The 26,034-nt window shown below is 44.9% G+C and overlaps 2 protein-coding genes across 6 annotated transcripts in view; both read right to left on the bottom strand.

The window, feature by feature from the left end:
• Positions 1–26,034, bottom strand: part of LOC141121825 (uncharacterized) — a 197,010-nt gene that overhangs the window by 12,909 nt on the left and 158,067 nt on the right. The window lies entirely within an intron of this gene.
• LOC141121853 (uncharacterized) overlaps positions 8,944–26,034 on the bottom strand; it is a 51,782-nt gene continuing 34,691 nt past the window's right edge. For 4 of the 5 annotated variants that reach the window (XM_073611601.1, XM_073611600.1, XM_073611599.1 and 1 more), the window contains exons 2-7: positions 23,557–23,786; positions 23,343–23,440; positions 23,032–23,253; positions 22,742–22,951; positions 22,485–22,626; positions 8,944–10,693 (exon numbers count right to left, since the gene is read on the bottom strand). In XM_073611601.1, coding sequence (XP_073467702.1) covers positions 9,531–10,693; positions 22,485–22,626; positions 22,742–22,951; positions 23,032–23,253; positions 23,343–23,440; positions 23,557–23,641 — 1,920 coding nt within the window. In that variant the 5' untranslated portion in view covers positions 23,642–23,786 and the 3' untranslated portion in view covers positions 8,944–9,530. The remainder of the gene's footprint in view (positions 10,694–22,484; positions 22,627–22,741; positions 22,952–23,031; positions 23,254–23,342; positions 23,441–23,556; positions 23,787–26,034) is intronic. The other variant, XM_073611602.1, reaches the window with a different exon arrangement.

The raw sequence follows: 26,034 nt of genomic DNA on the forward strand, positions 1-26,034 counted from the left end.
AAGAGGACCATTTACCGTTTAAGAATTTACCGTGGTTATGGCAGCTATCTGCTGCCATAACAACTGTATTCCACGTCAAAGTACCAACATATAACGATGGCTGTCGGTTCATAAGTGGTTATTATCACTTTAACCGCTTGCCGACCAGCGTGCGCTGATTTACGTTGGCAGAATGGCACTGGTAGGCAAAAGGGCGTACAGGTACGTCCCCTTTAAGAAGCAGTGTCGCGAGCGCGTGCCCGCCGTGACCGCAGGTCCCGCGGACTCTATGTCTGCTGGGTGCCCGCGATCGTGTCACGGAGAGGTAGAACATGAAGATGCTTTTGTAAACAAAGCATTTCCCCGTTCTGCCTAGTGACAGGACAGTGATCTACTGCTCTCTGTCATCGAGAGCAGTGATCGCTGTCCTGTGTGTTCAAGCCCATCCCTCTCACAGTTAGAATCACTCCCTAGGACACACTTAACCCCTTCACTGACCCCTAGCGGTTAACCACTTCACTGCCAGTGTCATTTACACAGTAATCAATACATTTTTATAGCACTGATCGCTGTATAAATGACAATGGTCCCAAAATAGTGTCAAAAGTGTCAAATCTGTCCGCCATAATGTCGCAGTCCCGATAAAGATCACAGATCGCCGCCATTACTAATAAAAAAAATGCCATAAAACTATTCCCTATATTATAGACGCTATAAATTTTGCGCAAACCAATCAATATACGCTTATTGCGATTTTATATACCAAAAATATATAGAAGAATACATATCGGCCTAAACTGAGGAAAAAAAATGTTTTCTATATTTTTGGGGGCTATTTATTATAGCAAACAGTAAAAAAGATTGCGTTTTTTAAAAAATTGTCGCTCTTTTTTTGTTTATAGCGCAAAAAATAAAAACCGCAGAGGCGATCAAATACCACCAAAAGAACGCTCTATTTGTGGGAAAATAAGGACGTCAATTTTTTTGGGGTACAACGTCGCATGACCGCGCAATTGTCAGTTAAAGCGACACAGTGCCGAATCGTAAAAAGTGCTCTGGTCAGGATACCAAAGAAGGGAGGGACCTCTCTGTCCCGTGATGTACTTCGAAGAAAAGGATTTTACAGGTAAGCTGTTTTAAAAATCCTATTTTCTTATCATACATCCCAGGACACAGAGCCATAGTAATTACTATGTGGGATGTCCCATAGCAATGCCAACTGAAGGGAGGGAGACACAACAAAAGTAGGGCAATAAGAGACTAGAGGACTTATACTGCAGCCTGCAGTACACTGCGTCCAAAGGCGATATCCTCTTGACCTTTTACATCTATTTGATAGAATCTGGTAAATGTATGGATTGAAGACCAAGTTTCGGCCTTGCAGATTTGAGCCATGGAGGCTTGGTGATGCACTGCCCAGGAAGCACTAACAGCCCTAGAGGAGTGCGTTTTGATTTGAAAGGGAGGAATCCACCTCTTTAAACCATAAGCTTGAATGATTACTTGTCAAATCTATTTAGAATAGTAGATTTCGATGCTGCCTGTCCTCTTTTAGGACCTTCAGGCAACACGAACAAAAACATCCGTTTTCCGAATCTGAGCAATCGCCTTTAAGTAGATATTGACTGCTCTCACCACATCAGAAAAATGTAGTGATTTTTCTTCCAAAGAACAGGGTACGGTAGAACAATATCCTGGTTTAGAAAAAAACCTGATACTACCTTTGGTAAAAAGTTAGGATGAGGACGCAATACTTGTGAACAATAAAAATATGACTCTTTACAAGAAAGAGCAGCCAATACTGATACCCTTCTTGCAGCAAATATGGTTACCAGAACAAATAGTTTCCTTGTCAAAAAAAGGACTAAGGGAATATGTCGTATTGGCCCAAAAAAGGCTGTTTTGTAATGCCGACAAAACTAAATTCAGGTCCCAAGGGTTCAGGGGTTACTTAACTAGAGATTAAGCCGTGTTACCCCCTGAATAAAGTAATGGACCAAAGAATGCGAAGCAAGTGGTCGTTAAAATAATACCGATAAGGCCGAGACCTGTCCTTAGAAAGCATTCAAGGCCAGCTTTATTTCTCACCCCATCTGCAGAAAAGTCAAGGACTTTACCTTGACTTATTTCCTGGGTTGCAGCTCCTGGTTTCACACCAGGAGACATATGTTTCCCAGACTCCATAATATATAACCATGGAGGCCGGCTCTGCATCAACCAAGGTAGAAAACTACCGAACCTGACAGCTTACGCGTCTTCAGAGTGTGGGCCTCAATAGCCAAACCGTTAAATTTAGCGTTTGTAAAGTAGGATAGAACTCCGAACCTTGTGAGAGAAGGTCTGGCCATGAAGGTAGGGTCCCTGGGTTCCCTACTGCCATCTCTATGATCTCTGCATACCAAGATTTCCTGGACCCCGCTGGGGGTCACAAGAATCAATGACTTCCCTTCCTGCTTGATCCTGTGAAGAAGTGGATGCAGGCAAAATAGGAGTGAAAGCACAAATCAATGAGAACAGATTCCACGAGAATAGCAAGGCATCCGTTCCGCGTGCTAGCGGATCCTTTGTTCTTGACACAAAGATCTTTTTGTTGATCCTGGACGCAAACAGATCTATGTCTGGGATCCCCCATCCTTGACATATTGATAGGAAGATATCGGGGTGAAGGAACCATTCTCCCAGGAACAATTGCTGGAGACTCAAGTAGTCCGCCTGCCAATTTTCTATTCCTATAATGAAAACTGCCGATAGGCAAAGTACATTGTTTTCTGCCCAAGATAGGATAAGATTCACCTTTCTCTGGGCCGCACAACTTCTTGTGCTCCCTTGGTGATTAATATGGGCCATTGCTGTGGCATACATGGATTGAATCCTACCAGGACAATACCCTAAACTGAACGTACAGGCCCTCAGGACCAAGTGTTCTACCTGAATTTCTAAAATGTTAATGGGAAAGGCCATTTCTGATCTAGGCCACTTCTCTTGGACAGCTGCCTTTCAGGACTGTCCCCAACCTAAACAAAAAAAGGTTGGCATATGTTGTTACTATTACCTTTGTACTCGAAGTGCAGCAGCTACACACTGAAAATGAAGATTTTCCACTTTGAAAGAAGATATTACTGGTGATGAGGAAATAGGCATATAGAGATATGCATCTTTGACATCGATTGACGCCAGAAGTTCTTCTCCTTGTAGGATGGAGATAACAGATTGGATTGACTTCATGCAAAAAAAAAAAGAGATTATATTCAGGAATTGAATTTTAGATCTTTTGAGATCCAGAATGTCCATTTGGATTTAAATAAACCCCAACCTTTGCTCTTACATGGGGGCCATCATGAACATTTTTTTGCCTAAAGATGGTCCAATGCTTGAGAGAAAGATTTATTTTTCTCTGGATCCTTAGGAACGTTTGATCTGAGAAAACAAGAAGACGGAAACTCTTGGAACTCCAGTTTGTACGTTTGGAGCTATGGAGGAAGTCCCCCATTCGTCTCGACACTCTTCCTGCCAGATCCTTGAGAACTGCAGAAGAATTCCCCCTATTCGATTGAACCTGGCGGTGGAAGCTGCCGTGACTGCCTGGAGGCTGATCCTCCTTATTGAGCAAGCGGGGGTACCTCCTCATAAGGAGGCTTCAGTACCTTGTAGATTTCCTCCCCCAAGACCTCTTTTGTCCCTGGGGTTAACCCTGAGGATTACCCTTTGAACCTGACGGCGGAAGCCGTCGCAACTGCCTGGAGGCTGATGCCCCTGACACAGAAGATGGAGCTTTGAAAATAAAAAATACATTTACTCCTTCGCTTAAATGGCAAAAAGGGGTATCTTTCTTACTAGAAATTCTTTGGATATATAATCCAAAATATCCCCAGATAGCTGTTTCACCGCAAAAAGGAAGACTAGCCATGACGCTTAGCGAAGGGCGCAAGGCCTAAAGAATAGAGTCTGTCATAGCAACTATTGCAAACATAAAGCTGCCTCCTGGACCTGCTGAGCAGGATAATCTTGAACACCTGTTTAAACTGGTTTCTCAACGATTAACCAATTACTGTCAGCGCAGGCTGAGACACTCAATCTGAAAGAGAAAAATGCTTTTATAAAGGATACAATGGATAAAAGGTTGAAATTCCTAAGTATTTGAGTATTGTCTGCTGGACAAGTCAAACTTACTCACAAAGGATATAGTAGCATTAACTGCTGATATATCCCACTTAGTGAATTTTCTCTACCATAGGATAAAGTGTGAAAAACTTTTTAGAAAGGAAAATAATTCTTATCTGGGTAATCCTCCAGATACATAAAAACTTTTCCAACAAAGAATGGACAGGAAAAAGCATGCACAGCTTGAGGAGGCTTTAGCGAACCCAAACATTCAGTTAAGGGTACATAAATGCGGAGCGGATCATTCAGCAAGAAATTGTACCATCAATCTTACAGATTGTGAACGCAGACTCTCCCGCATTTGACACCTCAAAAGAGGAGTCATCAGCCTCACCACGGTCCCCTGAGGGAATCGTCTTCTCCTGCCCCTAGTTCCTCAGTCTGAGGGTCCAAGGAAAATGGAAGAGAATCCGTCGCATCATGACCACACTGGGATGCGATTAAAGTCTCTAAGCTTTTTTTTTTTTTAAAAAACCTACCATGGCTGAGGAAAAAGAGTAAAATGAACAGGGGCTGCAGCGTTGAAAACAGTTATTTTTCACTTTTTTTTAAAAATATTTAATGGCCCGATGCTCACTCTGACCAGCCACCCCTTCTCAGGGGAGGATGACATTTGTAGAGTAGGTTTTCCAGAGCTTGAGGGAGACCCTTTTAACTCCTTTTTTGGGAGTGTTTCAACCCCCCCTTCTGAACATAGCCCAATGCACAAAGCAGAGGTACTCCAGAAGAAATCGCATCCTTTGCTTCAGCAATAGTCAGCCACTGCCGCTGCTATTAATGCTCAGCATGATGCAATAGTAAATGTGTCAAAAAGAATTCTTGTGTCACCAAACCTCTTTCATGCCCCTCTACGTTCTTGTGTCCCTCCACAAGCTTAAGCAGTAATAATGGTGCTTTAAAAAACACATACTCGTGCTGGACGTTGAAGGACGAGAGTTTTCCCGCAGAGCACGGGCCTCTGATCCTACAGGACCGACATGTGAGGGGAAACATGGCGAGGAGAGAACCTGGATGCCGCCAAATAGCGGCGTGCTGAACGGTTTTCTTTTTTTTTTCATTCTTTCTCCCGACGCTCTTCCTTGTGAAGAGGGGGAGAATACAGCAGAGGTGGGGGGTGTCTGGAGAAGAGGAAAAACCCCCCTAGACTTACCGGAGGCCTGCTGCTAGCTGGAGAGGAAAGAAACCTGCTGCTCTGGACACAGTGTGTCTCTTGAGGAAGCATGAGAAGGTATGTGCTCCATACAGCCCCCAGTGGTGACACATAGGCATGACAACATTTACTAATTAAAGGAGACATTTCATAAGAAAATTCAAAAATTTCTTAGAGAACTCCACTTACCTTTCCCGCCACAGGGTCTTCTGTGGTAAAACCAACAGACCCAATCTTCACCGTTCACGGTGGGTTCCGTTAACAACCTTCAGGAGCCGGGGATCCTGGGGGAAACCCACAATCCTGGACCTGTAATAGCACCCCGCCAGTAAAACTTTATGGCCTTAAAACCAAAAAGTTCTGGATCCCGGGGTCCAGCTCTCTAAAAAGAGAAGCGTTTACAAGCAAAGTCCTCGTTTCTTCAGACACGAGGCCCGGGTACCATTCAATTCGGCCTAAAAGACACCTTGAATGGATCTGGCTGCATAGCTAGCCCCAGCAAGGATTGTTCCAGTGACAGCACATCTTCACTCGCGACCAACACCTTAGACACTGGAGAAAAAACAGATACATCCCCAGGGGCGTACCTAGAACATTTGGCACTTGGGGCGGATCCTATTTCTGGCACCCCCCCCGACAAAATTGCAGTGCACGAAGCGTGCCACTTAAAAAGGAGCAGGAGCTTCTTCTGAGCGACAGTGTGTGATTTGCCCCGACTGCAGCTCAATTTAAGAAGATTAGTGTAGTACAGTGACAGGTTAGGGCTGTATAGGGTATTATGATGGCAGGTTAGGGCAGGTTATGGTATTATAGGGGCAGGTTAGGGCAGTATGGGGTATTATAGGGGCAGGTTAGGACAGTATAGGATATTATAGGGGCAGGTTAGGGCTGTATTGGGTATTTTAGGGGCAGGTTAGGGCTGCATAGGGTATTATAGGGGCAGGTTAGGGCAGTATAGGGTATTATAGGGGCAGGTTAGGGCTGTATAGGGTATTATAGGGGCAGGCTAGGGCTGTATAGGGTATTATAGGGGCACGTTAGGGCTGTATAGGGTATTATAGGGACAGTATAGGGGCAGGTTAGGGCTGTATAGGGTATTATGGTGGCAGGCTAGGGCTGTGTAGGGTATTATAGGGGCACATTAGGGCTGTATAAGAGTATTATAGGGACAGGTTAGGGCAGTATAGGGTATTATAGGGGCAGGTTAGGGCAGTATAGGGTATTATAGGGGCAGGTTAGGACAGTATAGGGTATTATAGGGGCAGGTTAGGGCTGTATCCAGTAACAATGTGCTTGCTTACAACATAGCTGCAGACACTCGTAGCTCCTGTGTGCTCTCCTCCAGGATCAGCCAGTGAGCGAGTCTTTGGGAGGAGTGGAGGAGGCAGCCACACCCCTGGCTTCGCCCACCAACTCCAGCTGCCTCAGGACTCGGGAGAAATTGAAGATCATCGAGGGACAGTCTGCCTGATTGCATGACCGGGGAGACAGGCAGCTTGCCTCCCCTGCACCGCTGGGCCCCCTGCCGACCCGATGCACTTCTGATGCTTACAAAGCTGAGAAAGTGCAGGGGCGCCCACTCATTATGATGGCCCTGCTGCAATCTCCTCTACTGATCACACTGCACACCCCCGGACTGACACCCCCTAATGTGCGGCACCCGGGGCACCACTGCTCCTTCCTCTTCTTGCTCCTGACCTGGATGCAACATGCATGATGTCACTTCCGGGTCCCCGTTTGATAGTTTCCTCGGCCATCAAATCCAGGAAAGAATATAATGCCGTGTGATCTGTATTGCATTACATTCAGTGGATCACAGGAGAGACATCACAGGTCTTTTAGACCCTGAATGTCTCATTAAACAGAGCCTGTCACCAAAAAATCATCACATTGGGGACTTTTTGTCCTCTATGTCAGTGTTTATCAACCTTTTTTCAGTCAAAGCGCCCTCCAAAATTATGGACAGTCTTGAGACGCCCTCCAAAATTATGGACAGTCTTGAGGCGCCCTCCAAAATTATGGACAGTCTTGAGGCGCCCTCCAAAATTATGGACAGTCTTTAGGCGCCCTCCAAAATTATGGACAGTCTTCAGGCACCCTCCAAAATTATGGACAGTCTTGAGGCGCCCCAATCTAAAATGTAAAAACTATTCTACATAATGCAACAACATCCACACACGTAGGACACCCAACGTTATAAGTGATTTATTCTTACAAAGCAAATACACTTTTGCAAACTGGTACTGACTAGTATTCCAATGTTTCTCTTCTCCCTCAGTTTTTCTCCATCATTTAGCCAGCAAGACCCCAAAGCTGATGGAGAGAGGTAGGGGAGTGTCACACAAGGATGATATTCAGGCTACTGACATCCTCCTTTTCAACTCATGATGTCATTGGTCGGTAGGCAGTTGGCAGATAGAAGGATGTAATGGTGTACAATGAAAACTTGAGGCTTTGTGTAACTAAAAGGCTTCATCCACCCTCCAGCTTGTATACAATTTTGGGACAATTGTTTGGCATTTTGCCAAGGCACCCTGGTTGAAAAATGCTGCTCTATGTGATGACATTTTTTTTGTATAAAATTTAATTTAAACCCAAGCACATAATCCCCCCCCCAAAAATCTGAGGCCCCCGCCCCCACATATACAAACAAACTCACACATTGGGGCGCCTATGCCCAAAAACGTTGATTGCGATACACATTACATATCGCGGGGCAGGCCAGAATGAGAGCAATAATTCTATCACCAGACCTCCTCCGTAACACCAAACTGATTACCTATAGGGGGCTTTTAAAGCATCGCCTATAGAAAATATAGGGTACTGAAGTATGTCACCATTTCACAGACGCACACAAATTTAAGGTTTGATATGTTGGGTATCTATTTACTCGGTGCAACCTCAGCTTTTATATTTTATCCAAAAAATTGGGTAATTTATTGTGTTTTTGTGCCCCCTGAAATGGACTTTAGTGTGATTTTTACTGAAATTTTGCATTTCATTGACTTTTGCGATATCATGTGACATAAAAAATTGGAACTACCACTATTTTATTCTCTAGAGTGTCTACTTTCAGAAAATATATAATGTTTTGGGGGTTTTATATAATCTTCAGGCCTAAAATTATTTCCTAACTCCATCCCGCCCGGCCTATAGCAGAATAACAGCCAGGCGGGGAGTTCCATTATCCTGAGTGGAGGTCACATGACATCCAGAAGAATAAGCCACTCGGGCGCGTGGCAATCGGTGGTGCGGTGTGTCGCACTGACATACCACATCTCCAATCTCAATAAAGACCCTATGATGTAGGCTCTTTACCATGTGATCAGCTGTGTCCAATCAAAGCTAATCACATCATAACCAGGAAGTGCCGGTTATCGGCTTTCCTTTATTCATGCTGACAAGGTGCAAGTAGAGGAGAGACGATCAGCGGCTCTCCTTACAGGGGGGATCTGCACTGATATTCAGCATTGATTATCAGTACAGGCCCATCAGTGATGATCACCAGTGATGACCACCAGTGATGCCCAGCAGTGCCCGTCAGTACCTCCTCATCAGTGCTGCATATTAGTGCCTCCTCATCAGTGCCCATCAGTAAAAGAGAAAACATACTTATTTACAAAATTTTATAACAGAAACAAAGAAAAACTTAGTTTTTTTTTTCAAATATTTTTTTTTAATTTGTAGCACAAAAAATAAAACCCCAGTGGTGGTCAAATAGCACAAAGAGAAAGCTCTATTTGTGGGAAAAAGCGATAAAAAAGCGCTATATTAGTACAGTGTTACATGACCGCACAATTGTCATTCAAAGTGTGAGAGCGCTGAAAGTTGAAAATTGGCCTGGACAGGAAGGGGGTGAAAGTGTCCGGTATTGAAGGGGTTAAACATGTGGGCAGAAAAAAAATTAAAAATGTCTCTGGCAGTGAAAGGATTAAAGGAAACGTTCACCTTTGGGAACATGTTGCATGTTTCTGTTCCTGCAGCGGCTCAGCGATCCGAGCCCTCTGTGTGACAGCAGTGCGGGGAGAAGTTCCCCGTACCAGCTGTCACTTTATGAAAAGTGCGCGGCCGTGCCATTCATTCACAGAGTTCTGTCCTTTGCCGATGTCGGCATGAGAGCTGTGATGTCTAGCAACATTCATATAGAAGATTTCCCGCACTCAACGCACTAATACACCTCGAGAGTTGTGTGGGATCCCTGATGTACAGGAAGACAGGACTTCAATGAGGAACAATTCCCTCACTTAGTACAGGAATACGGCTTTTCCCCCATGTGAGATCTCTGATGGGCGGAAAGACTGGACTTCGCTGAAAAACATTTCCCGCACTCAAGACAGGAATGTGGCTTCTCCCCTGTGTGTGATCTCTGATGTGTGTAAAGATTGGACTTCTGTGAAAAACATTTCCCGCACTCAGGACAGGAATGCGGCTTTTCCCCCGTGTGAAATCTCTGATGTTTGTTAAGATCGGACTTTGCTGAAAAACATTTCCCGCACTCGGGACAGGAATGCGGCTTCTCCCCCGTGTGAGATCTCTGATGTGTGTAAAGATCGCACTTCACTGAAAAACATTTCCCGCACTCAGGACAGGAATACGGCTTCTCCCCTGTGTGAGATCTCTGATGCGTGCTAAGACTGGACTTCACTGAAAAACATTTCCCGCACTCAGGACAGGAATACGGCTTCTCCCCTGTGTGAGATCTCTGATGTGTGTAAAGATGGGACTTCTGTGAAAAACATTTCCCGCACTCAGGACAGGAATACGGCTTCTCTCCTGTGTGAGATCTCTGATGTTTGTTAAGATCGGACTTCAATGAAAAACCTTTCCCACACTCAGAACAGGAATGTGGCTTCCCCCCCGTGTGAGATCTCTGATGTTTGTTAAGATCCGACTTCAATGAAAAACCTTTCCCACACTCAGGACAGGAATACGGCTTCTCCGCTGTGTGAGATCTCTGATGTGTGTAAAGATTGGACTTCTGTGAAAAACATTTTCCGCACACAGGACAGCAATATGGCTTCTCCACCGTGTGAGATCTCTGATGTGTGTAAAGAAGATGCTTCTGTGAAAAACATTTCCCGCACTCAGAACAGGAATATGGCTTCTCCCCCATGTGAGATTTCTGATGTCTGTAAAGATTGGACTTATATGAAAAACATTTCCCGCACTCAGTACAGGAAAAGCTCTTATCTGTTGGAAGGACGGCACCATTCCTCACAGTCTGAGGTTCCTCAGGATAAGAGGAATACGATGGTCCATCTACACTGTGTGGTGCCGGATGGACATTTGAGGTAGCCGGGTTTTCTCCTGGACTATACTGTGTGATGTCCTCATCTTCTACTTTACAGTCTGGAGACAAAGTGAGACAATCCTCTGAGGTTTTCCTCATCTCCCGTCCATCTACTAAAATAGGAATAAAAAAGATTATTAATAGACATGAGCAGATTGGTTCCCATAAACCAGGACTCCGCCCACATCAGACAGCTTTGTCTCTGAGGATCTTACAATTCCCCCCTCAAGGTAACTAGTAAATGGGTCCTCTGTAGGGCGGCAACTAATGATTATTTTTCAAATTTATTAGTTGGCCGATTATTGTTTTGATTAATTGGATAAAAACCTCAAAACTAAGTTGGCATATAATTTAGTTAATATTCTTGAATATCTATATACAGCGGTAAATATAAATATCCAGATATATAGTTGGATATTTAATCCACTCTGAGAATAACAGACAGATAGATGTATTATTAGAGGGAGAATCTGCTACATATCAGAATCAGAGATCAGCATTTTTAAAATGCAAAAAAAGATATAAAACGTTGTTTTGCAGATGATCAGACAGGAGTGTAATATAATATGATGGATGACAGACTCCCTTGTCATAGACAGGTAGGTGGGTACAAGCTCCCTGCACCTGATGTCACTTATGCTGGCCGTACACAAACTCATTTTTCTTTCAAAAAAAACATTCATCCAACTTTCTAACCATTAGTGGGGTCAAATCGTCGTTCATTTTCAACCACAGTGACGGAAAAATTCGAAGAAGCAGAACAGAAAACTTTCCTCCATCGAACAAATTTTAAAATAGTGTATGTGGATTTTGCTCAGAAGTTACATTCATTTTAAAATTGAATGTTAAAAAGCAAGTGGAATTTTCGAACTACACTCATCCATTTATCGAACGTACAAATAATTTTGGTACAAATATTTGTGCGAATATTCTCGGCCAAAAATGGATCCGTGTATGGCCAGCATAGGACATTTAGTAGCAGTGGCATGATTTTTTTTTAATCATCTGTTATGATGGGGTTAAAGAAAATAGTCCTTTAGACCCCTTTCACAATGGAGCATTTTTCAGGTGCTTTTGGGCTAAAAATAACGCCTGTAAAGCGCCTGAAAATTGCCTCCACCGGAGCCCCAATGTAAGAGCCTGAGTGCTTTCACACTGGAGCAGTGCACTTGCAGAACGTTAGAAAAAGTCCTGCAAGCAGCATCTTTCGGGCGGTGTGGGAATGGTGTACACACCGATCCTCCACCGCCCCTGCCATTGAATTCAATGGGCACCGCTGCCAAAGTGCCTGCAAAGCGATTTGGCAGCGGCGCTTTGCCGTTGCTTTTAACCCTTTATTCGGCCGCTAGCAGGAGTTAAAAGTGCCCCGCTAGCGGCCAAAAAGTGCCACTATAACAGCAGTAAAATTAGCGGCGCTTTACTGCTAACGCCCCCCGCCCCAGTGTGAAAGTAGCCTTATAGTACAAAAACAGCAGATAATCACCACTATAAGGGATTCATTTCTACTGTGAAATAGTGAAAGTAATATATCTTATATCATATATATAATAATAAATATACCCAGAAGTAGGATATATGGGGATTTTACCTGGGAGTCACACATGAAACTATATGGAGGTTAGAAAAAAACTTATATTAAAGTAGTACGGAAAGCTGAGACTTTTTTCATGAATATAATAATTTTATATATAATGCACAATACTAGTAAACTTTTACTTTATGTAATATTAATGCCTTCTATTACCTCCAGTCTATCAGTCTCCACCTTCTCTGGGTTCAGATGCTGATCTTCCCTGCACAGAGCCCTTAGTCATTGTAAAGGTTGGATATGATCTTTTAAACAAACTTGTCATACTTACCTGCTCTGTGTAATGGTTTTGTACAGAGCAGCCCCGATTATCTTCTTCTGGACCCCTCCCCCCGGCACTTCTGGCTCCTCCTGACTTCAGAGTGCCCCTATAAAAAGCCGCAAAATAGGATTTTTATAACAGCTTACCTGTAAAATCCTTTTCTTGGAGTACATCATGGGACACAGAGCCTTAAGTAATTAGAGCCTTACCCTAATGCTGCATCAAAGCACCACCAGCAGATGGACATAGCTGGTGTGTAGTAACCCCAGAGGGAGACTGGTAAAATGAACAGCTCACTGCAATGCCGCCAACGCCACGCTAGTGAACCAATGGGGGGAGAAGGAACCGCACCTGAACCGAGTAAACACTCGGTAACCGGAGCGGAAACTCCCCCTTACAGGGACACGAGATGTTGTGGCTGGACGTCGGCGCAATGACGTCATGACTGACGTGATGCGCACGGCGTAACTGCCGTCACACAAGCAGTGTGACAAATGTGGCGCCGTGGCACGAAGGGGCACCCGCCCGATCCTCCCGAACACACTGCGTGCAAGGGGAGGAGGGAGAGGGTCCACTGAGCGCATCGCAGCTCCCGCAATGAAGAAAGGACCCCAGCCGAAACCCCGCGCCAACCAATCCACACAGAACAGATAGCTCACAAGGCAGAGAAAGTGTACTGGACATCTAGGTGGAAGCATTCCGTGTGGGTATATTAACCACTTAACAACCGGCCCATAGCCGAATGACGGCTACAGGGCAGTTGCTTAACCCCAGGAGGGCGTACTATGACGTCCTCCCAGAATTCCACTCTTGCGCGACCCCGAGAACATCCGTGACCGCCGGGTACAGAGGACCATGTCAAATGACGGACGATCACTTGTAAACAAACCGGCGTCATGTCATGACGCCGGTTCCTCTCTCCCCTCTGTGTACCGATCGGTACAGTGTGAGAGGACAGGGGGAGAGATCGGATGGCAGCAGCGCTGTGGGCTGCATCTGTAGTGCCCACAGCGCTGTTCTGTGACACAGAGCCACAATCCATCCATGCTCAGCCATCCCTCCATGCTCAGAAATACCCTGCAATACTCTGCAATACCCTGTGCAATACTCAGCAATATCCTGTGCAATACTCGGCAATAGCCTGCAATGCTCTGCAATAGCCTGCAATGCTCTGCAATACCCCTCAATACTCTGCAATACCCCGCAATAGCCTGCAATTCTCTGCAATACCCTGCAATACTCTGCAATACCCCGCAATACTCTGCCATACCCAGTCATACTCGGCAATACCCTGCCATACTCAGCCATACCCGGCCATGCTCAGCCATACTCGGCTGTACTTGGCCTCTGTATGTGGCCAGGCTGTGGAAGTCTCACACATGTGGTATCGCCGTACTCAGGAGGAGTAGGAGAATCTATTTTGGGGTGTCATTTTTGGTATGTACATGCTATGTGTTAGAAATATTGTATAAATGGACAACTTTGTGTTAAAAAAAAAAATGCATTTTAACCACTTCCCGCCTGCCGTCATACGACGTCCTTGACTTTGTGCGGGGATATCTGAATGATGGGTGCAGCTACAGGCATCATTCAGATATCAGCTTTTTCAGCCGGTGATTCCCTACACCATAAGAATGATCATAGCGGCTGTTCCACTGCTTGATCATTCTTACAGGAGGCGCAGAGGGGACGTCCCCCCGTCGCCAACCTCCGGTGCTTCTACCGACTCCCCGCTACGATTAAAGCCAGGATCGTTTTTTTTTTTTTTATTATTTCAGACTTCCCAGCCTAGAGGTGAGATGTGGGGTCTTATGTGACCCCATATCTCACTGTAAAGAGGACCTGTCATGCCATATTCCTATCACAAGGGATGTTTACATTCCTTGTAATAGGAATAAAAGTGATCAAAAAATTATTTTTTTGGAAAAAAAGTGTCTAACTAAAATAAAGAAAATGAACAATAAAAAAAATTTTTTTTTTAAAGCGCCCCTGTCCCCGTGTGCTCGCATGCAGCAGCGAACGCATACATAAGTCCCGCCCACATGTGAAAACGGTGTTCAAACCACACATGTGAGGTATCGCTGCGATCAGTAGAGCGAGAGCAATAATTCTGGCCCTAGACCTCCTCTGTAACTCAAAACATGTAACCAGTAAAAAAATTTTAAGCATCACCTATGGGGATTTTTAAGTAGCGAAGTTTGGCGCCATTCCACGAGCGTGTGCAATTTTGAAGGGTGACATGTTAGGTATCTATTTACTCGGCGTAACTTCATCTTTCACATTATGCAAAAACATTGGGCTAACTTTACTGTTTTGTTTTTTTTTAAAGCACAAAACTGTTTTTTTAAAAAAAAAAACGCGTTCGAAAAATTGCTGCGCAAATACCGTGCAAGATAAAAAGTTGCAACGACCGCCATTGTATTTTCTAGGGTCTTTGCTAAAAAAAAAACATGTATAATGTTTTGGGGTTCTATGTAATTTTCTAGCAAATAAATGATGATTTTTACATGTAGGAGAGAAATGTCAGAATTGGCCTGGGTGCTCCAGAACACCTGAAGGTGCTCCCTGCATGTTGGGCCTCTGCATGTGGCCACGCTGTGTAAAAGTCTCACACATGTGGTATCACCGTACTCGAGAGTAATAGCAGAATGTGTTTTGGGGTGTAATTTGTGGTATGCATATGCGGCATGTGAGAAATATCCTGCTAATATGACAATTTTGTGAAAAAAAAGAAAGAAAAAAAAAATCTTCATTTTGCAAAGAATTGTGAGAAAAAATGACAGCTTCAAAAAACTCATCATGCATCTTTCTAAATACCTTGGAATGTCTTCTTTCCAAAAAGGGGTCATTTTGGGGGTATTTGTACTTTTCTGGCATGTTAGGGTCTCAAGAATTTAGATAGGCCGTCAGTAATTCAGGTGTGATCAATTTTCAGATATTGGCACCATAGCTTTTGGACTCTATAACTTTCACAAAGACCAAATAATATACACCATTTTGTACTTATTTTTACCAAAGATATGTATCAGTATAAATTTTGGCCAAAATTTATGAAGAAAAATTACTAATTTGCTAAATTTTATAACAGAAACAAAGAAAAATTCATTTTTTTACCGAATGTTCAGTCTTTCTTCTTTTATAGCGCAAAAAATAAAAAACCCAGCGGTGATTAAATACCACCAAAAGAAAGCTCTATTTGTGTGAAAAAAGGACAAAAACTTCATATAGGTACAGTGTTGCATGACTGAGTAATTGTCATTCAAAATGTGAGAGCACTGAAAGCTGAAAATTGGTCTGGTTATTAAGGGGGTTTAAGTGCCCAGTGGTCACGTGGTTAAATCAGCGTCGGGAATGCTGCATGTAAATAATACCATGTACAATACTCGCAGATATAGATGTGGATAAACAGTATAAACAAATGTTGGTAATATCGATATATAAGTGTATAAACCTTAATAAAAAGGTACCCTATGAGTGAGGGCAACCTCACACAGGGATGGCAGGGGAACACTGCCAATCCCAAATATTCAAATTGCTTCCATCCCGGTACCTGTATGGGGGAGTTTCCGCGCCGGTTACTGAGTGTTTACTCGGTTCAGATGCGGTTCCTTCTCCCCCATTGGTTCACTTGCGTGATGTTGGCGGCATATATGTATACTCCCCATTGCAGTGAGCTGTTCATTTGACCAGTCTCCCTCTGGGGTTACTACACACCAGTTATGTCCATCTGCTGGTGGTGCTTTGATGCAGCATTAGGGTAAGGCTCTCCTTTTTGGTTAAGATTTTTTTGTTGCTCATATCATGGGGGTGCATGTGCCAGCGGAGGGCATGGTGCCTGTGGCACGTGCATACCCCCCCTTTTTTTACTTATTTATACATCTACTATTCTGATCATGTGTTGTTATGCATGTACTTTTCTTACTTATTATGCTCAGCCTCTGTGCACGCTCCATGTGTATATATAAACATAAGCCCTCCAGACTTTATAATATATAGTTCTGGAAGCTGGCTTCCTTGCATTAATCAAGGTAGAGATAACTGACCTGGAAAGCCCACGTTTCTTCAGAATGTGGGTTTCAATAGCCAAGCCGTTAAATTTAGCGTTCATAAAGTAGGATGGAATATTGGTCCCTGTGAGAGCAGATCTGGCCGTAGTGGGAGGGACCATGGACCCTCCACTGTCATCTTTACGATTTCTGCATACCATGACCTTCTGTGCCATGCTGGTGCTACCAGAATTACCAGCTTTCTTTCCAGCTTGATCCTGCAAAGAAGTCAAAGCAGCAACTGAATAGGAGGAATGCATAGATCAGTGAAAACTGATCCCACGGGGTCACCAACGCATCTGTCCCGCATGCAAGTGGATCCCTTGTTCTGGCCACAAAGTGGACTAACTTCATGTTGAACCTGGACGCCAGAAGATCTACGTTTGGAGTCCCCCATCAAACAGCTCGCAATATGTCGGGGTGAAGAGACCATTCTCCTGGGAATAACTACTGGCGGCTCAAGTAGTCCGCCTGCGAATTCTCTACTCCCGGAAGACTGCCGATAGGCACAGAACATTCCTTTCTGCCCAAGTTAGAATATGGTTCACCTCTCTCTGCGCTGAGAGACTCTTGGTGCCCCCTTGGTGATTGATATAGGCCATAGCTGTGGCATTGTCGGATTGGATCCTGACAGGACAATCCCGTAACCTGGAAATCCAGGCCTACAGAGCCAGACGCACTGCCCGAATCTCTAGGATATTGATGGGCAAGGTTCTTTCGGCTCTTGACCACTGTCCCTGGACAGTTGTCTTTTCTAGTACTGATCCCCAGCCTGAAAGACTGGCATCCGTCGTTACCACTTTCCAGATAACTGGTCTGAAGGATTTTCCTTTCAGCAGATTCTGAGTTAGTACCCACCAACTGAGGCTTTTTGACACCTTTGGGGACAGCTGCATTGGCAAGTCTAAAGCTTGAATTGTTTTGTTCCAAGCAGACAGGATACTGTTTTGCAACAGTCTTGAATGGAACTGGGCATAGGGAACTCTCTATCGAAAAGCCAGTGGCGTGCAAAACACACCTCAAAAACTTCCACCCGGTGCCAAAAAAAAGTGCCCACACATAGAGAGTGAAACACAAAAAAGTGCAACGGGTGTACAGAGTCCTCCACTGGGCATAGGGAACTGCTTCGAATGAAGCCACCATGGTTCCTAGCAACCTCATGCAAAGGTGAATGGAGGGATTGCCTTTTGACCAGACCATCCGCATCAGCTCTCTTATGGAGAGGCAAAAACACCTTTTCCTGGACTGTGTCTATGATCAGACCCAAGTACTCCAGCCTTTTTAGCGGTATTAAGGAAGATTTCTCTAGGTTGAGCCACCGACTGGTCTATTAGGAACAGAACGTCTAGGTACGCTACGACTGTTATGCCCTGTGCCCTTAACCTGGCTAGAGGTGGGGCCAGCACTTTTGCACTTTTGTGAACACCCGGGGTTCTGTTGCTAGCCCGAAGGGCAGGGCTACAAACTGGAAAAGCTGCTGTTCTAACTCGAACCACAGAAACCTTTGGTTAGCGGGAAATATAGTAACATGCAGATATGAATCCCTGATGTCAATAGATGCCAGAAGTTGTCCTCATAGGAGGATAGAAACTACTGACCTGATCGTCTCCATGCAAAAGGAGCAGACCTTCAGGAACCGATTTAGATTTTTTAGATCTAGAATGGGTCTGACCTCTCCATTTGGTTTTGGTACCATAAAAAGATTTGAATAAAACCCCAAACCTTGCTCTTTTGTGGGGACCTGTATGATCACCCCTTGAGATATTAATCGGTCTAGTGGCTGAAACAGAGATAGCCTTTTCTCTGGATCTTTGGGAACGCTTGACCTCAGGAAACGAGACAGTGGAAAATCCCGAAATTCCAGCTTGTACCCCAGCGTTACCGTGGAGATGACCCATCTGTCCTGAATTTCCTCTTGCCAGACTTCTGAAAACTGCAGAAGTCTGCCCCCCACTTTGGTGAGGGGGGGTTGCCGCTTCATGATAAGGCTGCTTTGCAGGTTTCGGACCCCAGGACTTATTTTGAGCCTGGGTCTGACCCTGAGGTTTTCCTCTGGAGTCTGACAATGGAGGCCGTCGCCACTGCCTAGAGGCAGAAGCCGCTGGCGCAGGGGAAAGAGCCTGTTTAAATGAAGGGCGTTTATACTTTCTTTTGACTGGCAAAAGAGTACTTTTCCCACTAGAAATTGTTTGGATGCATATGTCCAAATCTTCTCCAAATAGCCGCTCCCCATGAAAAGGGAACCGAGTTAGGAGGTTTTTACATGGTGCTTCGGCTGACTAATTTTTTAACCACAGGATTCTACGCATATGTACAAGCATAAGCGTAAGGCGGGACGCCTGGTGAATAGAATCTTTAATGGCATCTATGGCAAAGCATAATGCTTTTGGTAGTTCAGCCAAATCCTGAGCTTGTTGTGCAAGAAGCTCTCTAAGGGCCTGTTTAAAATTGGTCCTTTAGGGATTGACAGACGCCTATTGCAGAGACTCCAGGCTGAGTAACGGCACCTGCCAAGGAAAAAGTAGATTTTAACAGGGATTACAACTTCTTATCTGTTGAACCCTTAAGCATTTGTGCATTGTCTACTGGACAAGTTAGACTTTTATTCACATTGGAAATCGCAGCTTCAACTGCTGGTACTTTCCATTTTTTGGTGAATTTCTCCTCCAGGGGATAGAGAACTGAAAATCTCTTAGGATGGAGAAAATGCTTATCCGGGTGATCCCATTCAGCAAAAATAAGCTGTTCTAGTAGAGCATGGACAAGAAACGCATGCAAAGGCTGAGAAGGTTTTAAGGAACCCAAGGAAGAAACCGAGCTTTCTGGAGACTCTGTTAGGGGTAGCATGAAAGTGGAAGGAACCATCGCTGTAAGAGATTGTATCAGCAACTTCTCAGATTGTGAGGTTGAAAAAGGTTCATCTACTGTTGTGTCCTACACAGAGGAATCATCCTCTTCCTCCTGATCGAGGGTAACACAGCATCCTGTGCCCACTGTTCCCCTTGCAAAGGGTCTGAAGTGGGGGATCTAGCACGCTTCCTATCCATTTGAATGGAGGATGTAATTAAAGCCGCTAATCTTCCTTCCAGATCCAGGGTGGAGGAAAGGACATCTTCAGTTATGTATACAGGGGCTGAGATGTGAGTAGCAGTTGCACCATCAATTTGTTCCAATGGCTCACCCTGGCTTGCCATAATTGGGTCTGAAGTGGGGGGATCTAGCACGCTTCCTATCCATTTGAATGGAGGATGCGATTAAAGCCGCTAATCTTCCTTCCAGACCCAGGGTGGAGGAAAGGACATCTTCAGTCACGTATACAGGGGCTGAGATGCTGAGATGTGAGAACTAGTTGCACCATCAATTTGTTCCATTGGCTCACCCTGGCTTGCCATAATTGGTAATTCAGGCGAGGATGACAGCGTGGAAATGCGACTCGAGATCCTAGTGCCTGGGGTTGAAACCTTTAGTACCTTTTTGGTCTTTGTGGTGTCTTTTTTGGCAGGCATAGTCCTAAGCACAAAAACAGAGGCACTATACAATTGCACTTAATCGCTGAATATAGTCATGACAGTAAAGTGGCTATAAAGTTCAGCCTAGTGCTGGGAAAAAAAGTGTCCTTCCTGTATCAGGAATGCCAGTTTGCAACCCTCACGTGCACGACAGCTCCTGTGTCCCTGTGTGCAGACTGCTTGTTTCCTCCTCGTCAGCCCAAGAGAGACTGTCCCAGCTGTGCTTTTATTATCTTTGCTTGCCGTGCATCCTCGTAGACTTTGCACAGCCCTGCGCTTAGGCCCCGCCCCCTCTGTAAACCTGCCCCCCTGTTTCATTTTTTAAAATGTTCCCGCACTCGTGCGCGGCGGTTTTCGGATCTACAGACCCAACACGAAGGGGGGGGAAAGAGGCAGAGCCCGGTCAGCAGCAGGCAAAGAAAAAAAACAACAGTAACAGTAGTAGCAGTAACACCGGGACACCGGGTGCACCACTGATGTTCCCCTAACCCTCAGGTCCCTTTAGGGGGGAGAAAGAAAGCATTTGGCAGGTTTCTTTAGCTGAAAAAAAAATCCCCCTGCTGCGGTGGGCTGCGTTTAGCAAACCTTCAAGGACCGGGTCCCTTGATATCAGGGTTCCACTCCCTTGGACCTGTAAAAGCACTCCACCAGGGAAGCTTTAGGTAATGTAGCCCTACAAAGAGAGGCGTTACAGGCAAAACCTCGTGCTTTGGATACGAGGCCCCAGGTACCATCCACTTTGGCCTCAGTGGCACTTTGGATGGATCTGGTCTATGGAGGCTATTTAAATCCAGCATGGATCCCTCCTAGAGCTCCTCAGAGCACATCTTTACTCTTGACCAACACCTTGGAAGGAGAAGGGGTTATATAGGGAGTGATTTTCCTGGATTGGGTATAACAGTGTCCATCACCTGAAGGTTTCCTATAACCCATTAAGTATTTACTTAAGGCTCTGTGTCCCATGATGTACAATAAATAAAGTATAGTATAGCGTTCCTCTATAGGAAGCCGCAAAGTATAGTATAGAGTACCTCTTTAGGAAGCCGCAAAGTATAGAATAGAATTCCCCTAAAGGAAGCCGCAAAGTATAGTATAGAGTTTCCCTATAGGAAGCCGCAAAGTATAGTATAGAGTTCTCCTATAGGAAGCCGCAAAGTATAGTATGGAGTTCCCCTACAGGAAGATTAAAAAACTTCTGCCTTTAGAATCACTTGCGTCCTTCTCTTGCCCAGGACTACATGTCCCATGAGGCATTGCTCCTCACTCATTCAAATTCTCAGGCATTTACTGACATGTATGGATAGTGTACTGAGCTGTATTTTCTGATATATAAAGAAATAATGCATTCTGTACGCAGGCCAATTAATCGTTTGGCCAACTAATCGATTATGAAAATACTTGACAACTATTTTCATAATAGATTTGGACAATTAGTTGTTTCAGCCCTACATCTCTAAATCTCCTACCAGTTCATTTCTTTATTCATAGACCTTCGTCAGAGAGTGAGGAAACGAGAACTGTCGTTTATAGGAGTGACAGTGATGAGGGGATTATAGGACGAATGTCCCCACCCCCTCTATCTATCATTGCCATCTTCCCAACACAATAAGTACTGCACTTCCTTATTTAGTCCATGATTTAATAATGAACAACAGCGGGGCTGAGCCCCACCAGAGGTCAGAGAGTGAGGATGGGGGATAACAACCAAGATGAAGACTGGACTGATCCTGAAGACCACCATCATTGGGTTATTGACTCCTCCCTCATTATCCGTTTAAGGTTCCAAAGTTTGAGGATGTTATCACATTATTATCAACATGTAAAAGTCTGTGCTCCAATCAAATCATCAGATTTAAAATGTCCACCTGGTAGGAAATGGGTGAAGTAAAGGTAAGGCCTATGTAATGTACAACTTATTATATAGGATACAACAGTTAGGATTTTTTAGTATCAGAATGATGTAATGTACAACATAGAGTATATAGTGCAGGGGTCAGGAGTATGTAATGTACAATATAAATAATACAGTGTAATGGTCAGGACTCATAATATGAGTCAAGCTGTAGAGGTCCCACACCGCTGCCTCCCATCTCCTGAGACTGCACTCAGTGACTTGGGTTTGAGACTATACAGACATATCCCTCTACCCATCACAGCCAGCAGACAACAGAGCAAATAATCCTGGGAGAATTGTTCTGTCAGAGATCTTGCCATACCCGTGTATGGGGCAGAAGAGCCAAGGCACATCCCCTAGGTGCCTCGGTCTAGTAACGCCTAAAATGAAAATGAACATTTTGCTGCCAGCTGAACCCCAGAATCTCCATAAATCCAGTCTAGATACATAAATTGTGTCTGCAGCACAGAGAAGGAACACAGGACAGGGAACACAGTTCAGGAAAGTGACCAGGGTATTACAGGTCATAACCCAGTCCTTGCCCTACTCTGGACCAATCAGTGAGCAGTATGGGTGGAGGAATGTATTTAGTGTTAATGACCCACCTGTTCTGATCTCTGTAGGAGTGTCCTTCTCTATAAATGTCCCCGTTATTCCATCCTCCTCCATAGACTGCTGATCATCCCTCACATACCTCTCTTCTTCTTCTGCTTTAACTTCAAATTCTATATCGATTGGATCTCCACTCTAAATCAAGAAAATGAGAGTGAATATCATCTGTAAAATATAAGTTTTATTATTGTGACATCACATAAAAAATCCACACACTATCTCTGTGTTTCATAAGTTTGGTCCGACCAACCTTGAGGTAACAGTGAGGGATGGTGTGATCTTCCTGTGTGGAATCCCGGGAATACAGAGGATGGGGACATCTCTCTGGTGGGTTCCTGGTATTAGGTGGTTCCATCATATCCTTGTGTCCTTCTGATAACTCCTCCATCACTCCATACTCCTTATCCTCCTCTTTATACTCTTCTTTAACATCAATAATATCATCCCCGAGGTTTCCCCTCTGAATATATAATAAAAAGATTAATTGTAACAAACATGCTGTGTATAAATCAGAATTACCAATAATTGTCAATCATCTACCTGATGATGGTGAGGGATGGTGTGATCTTCCTGTGTGGAATCCCGGGAATACAGAGGATGGGGACATCTTTCTGGTGGGTTTCTGTAGCTGGATGACATGGTGTCCTGGTACAGATCTTTGTGTTCTTTAAGATACTCTGACTCCTCCATCACCCCATCCTCATCATCCTCCTCTTTTATCTCTTCTTTAATCTCAACTTTGGACTCTCTCGGGTTTCCACTCTGAATATAGAATAAAAATTACATCTATGGTAACAATGCAGATAATGTACAGATCCTAATGATATTATCAGTGATTGTCCCTCATCTACCTGATGATGGTGAGGGATGGTGTGATCTTCCTGTGTGGAATCCCGGGAATACAGAGGATGGGGACATCTCTCTGGTGGGTTCCCATTACTGGATCCATCTGTAGGAAACACACACACTGACTGAATACATTGTTTCTATGTGTTTATCAGATGATGGGGGATCTAGGTGGACCCTCCATACTGCTCTCTCCTTTACAATAAAGTCTCCTCTTACCCGGTGATGTGAGGGGTGGCTGATTGTCCATCATGACGTCCTTGTAGAGATCCTTGTGTCCTTCTAAATACTCCCACTCCTCCATGGAGAAATAGACAGTGACATCCTGACACCTTATAAAAGTGTGTATATGGGCGCTCTGAATAACAGACCAAGCAGATTGCAGTCTATGTAGAAATAGAAGAGGGTCTTCATGCACTTCTGGCAGCACTTGAAGAGAGAAACAAACTCTGGAAGTAAAATGACAAGAAAAAAAGGCGCCTCTAAGTGCAGAAGTAAAACTTTATGTTTCCCAAAAGGGTTAAAAACACTTACAAAAGGGTGGATGAATAGGAGCACATCATATTAGTAATATGGCAGGTGGTCTGGCATTCTGGTAGTCCCAAGGGGGCTCAGGGATATCCGGAGGTGTGATTCTATGGCAGCATATTCTGAAGTGGCCGACAGATGGAAGCCACAACTCTCCTGGATATTGGGAAGACAGGCTGTCTGAGACAGCATGGAAGCCGAATCCAGGAAGTGATTTCAGCGGGAAGGGACCAGCAACCTTGCCTTCCGACCCGCAGGCACGCTCATGCAGCGTGCAGCAGGAGCGCCTGCGCGAACTGCCATACAACGACGGCGATTTGCGCAGGAGAGCCAACCTGTCGCCGTATAACTGCGGTGGCTGGTCAGCAACCGGTTAAAGCCCCGCTTCAGACTGAGGTATAATTTACCCACACAGGACCCCCACACTATGCAGGTTAAAAGCTTGTTGCAGGCATTCTGATGTCATTACATGCAATGCAAGACTAACAGTCCCACTTTGCTAGAGAGGATGCAAGGGTCCGCCCACATCCTAAGAGCATCAGAAAAAAAAAGCCAGATGGAGGGACATTGGGAGGAGCTGTGAGGTCAGTGTGATGTCATAGGACATATTGACTCTGGGATGTGGGGACATTTGGATGGGGAGATTTGAGGGGTCCTCTATATGAGGCCCCCGTGTAAACCAAATCATTGTTCCTGGGTGTGTCCTACCTCTCCTAAACTGAAGAGTGAACTTTGACCTTTACCATACAGAAATCTGTCAGGGATCTGTGAAAGTAAGCTCTCATGTGAGCAGGTGACGTGCGGAGGAACGGAGTGTAAATAGCAGACAATTTTCTCCAGAACTCCTAATGGTGGGGATGGATTTACAGTACCTGATCTTCAAGTGCGTCCAGTCTGCTACAGTTATCTCCTGGTGATCAGCTCTTCTGACTACAGCTGCATCTGGCAAACCATGCTTCTTTGGGCACTGCACTCCCTGTACCATCTCCAGGGGTGTGTTGCACTTAGCCGCAAGAGGAGCCCTCTCAGCACCTCAGCCTCCAACCGGTACAAGACAGTATAATCTAGCCATGTCGGAGGCTGACGGAGGTGCTTCCCAAATGGAGGCTTTGTACCAGCAGGGCACAGCATTGAACAGGCCTTCATCTGCAAGCTCAGCTACTACTGCTTCTGCCCAAGATTGTACCACCTCTACTCATAATATTCTAGTTCTTCCTCATGAGCCACGAGTGCCAACCCCTGAACGATTCACTGGAGACTGGAAAAAGTTTAGAGCTTTAAAAAATGCCTGTTTGCTGTACCTAGCCCTCCAACCATGGACTTTTTATATAGACACTGTAAAAGTAGGATTCATCATCTCCCTATTATTGGATGAACCCCAGGTCTGGGCCAACATTCTGTTGGAACAAAAGAGTCCCATCATCAATTTGGTGGACTCATTCTTTGAGGCCATGGCACAACTATATGATGACCCACAGCGTGTGGCAACAGCTGAAGCCGCCTTGCACACATTACAGAAGGGGCGGCGTCTAGAGGAAGATTACACAGTGGACTTCCGCAAATGGTCCGCAGACACGGGCTGGAATGAAGCTGCCCTGAAATAATCAGTACCGGTGCAAACTCCCGCTACACTAGAAGGCCTTATCCTATTAGTCATTCAGCTGAATAGACGTCTACAAGGATGGGAGAGCTAGAGAGCAGGAGGTCTTGGGAGGAATGGAGAGGGCGATTAGGTTGGTATTTTGAGACTAAGCTAGTGATGTAACTGGGGGCAGAGTTGTGGAAGGCTTTGTAACTTATTGTTAGTATTTTGAATTTAATTCGTCGGGGGAGTGGCAGCCAATGGAGGGATTGGCAGAGAGGGGTAGCAGACACTGAGCGGTTTGTTAGGTGGATGAGTCTGGCAGCAGCATTCATGATGGACTGAAGAAGGGATAGTCTATTTAAAGGTAAGCCAATGAGAAGGGAGTTGCAGTAGTCGAGGCGAGAGATAACCAGGGAGTGAATCAGGAGCTTTGTGGTTTCATTGGTTAGAAAGGGACGTAGTTTAGAGATGTTGCGGAGGTTGAGGTGGCAAGCTTTGGAAAGTGATTGGATGTGGGGCCGAAAGGAGAGTTCAGAATCCAGGATAACACCTAGCACCCTGACATGTGGGGACGGGTGGATGGT

Source organism: Aquarana catesbeiana, unplaced genomic scaffold (genome assembly GCF_042186555.1).
Source record: "Aquarana catesbeiana isolate 2022-GZ unplaced genomic scaffold, ASM4218655v1 unanchor233, whole genome shotgun sequence".
In the NCBI taxonomy this organism is placed as follows: Eukaryota; Metazoa; Chordata; class Amphibia; order Anura; family Ranidae; genus Aquarana; species Aquarana catesbeiana.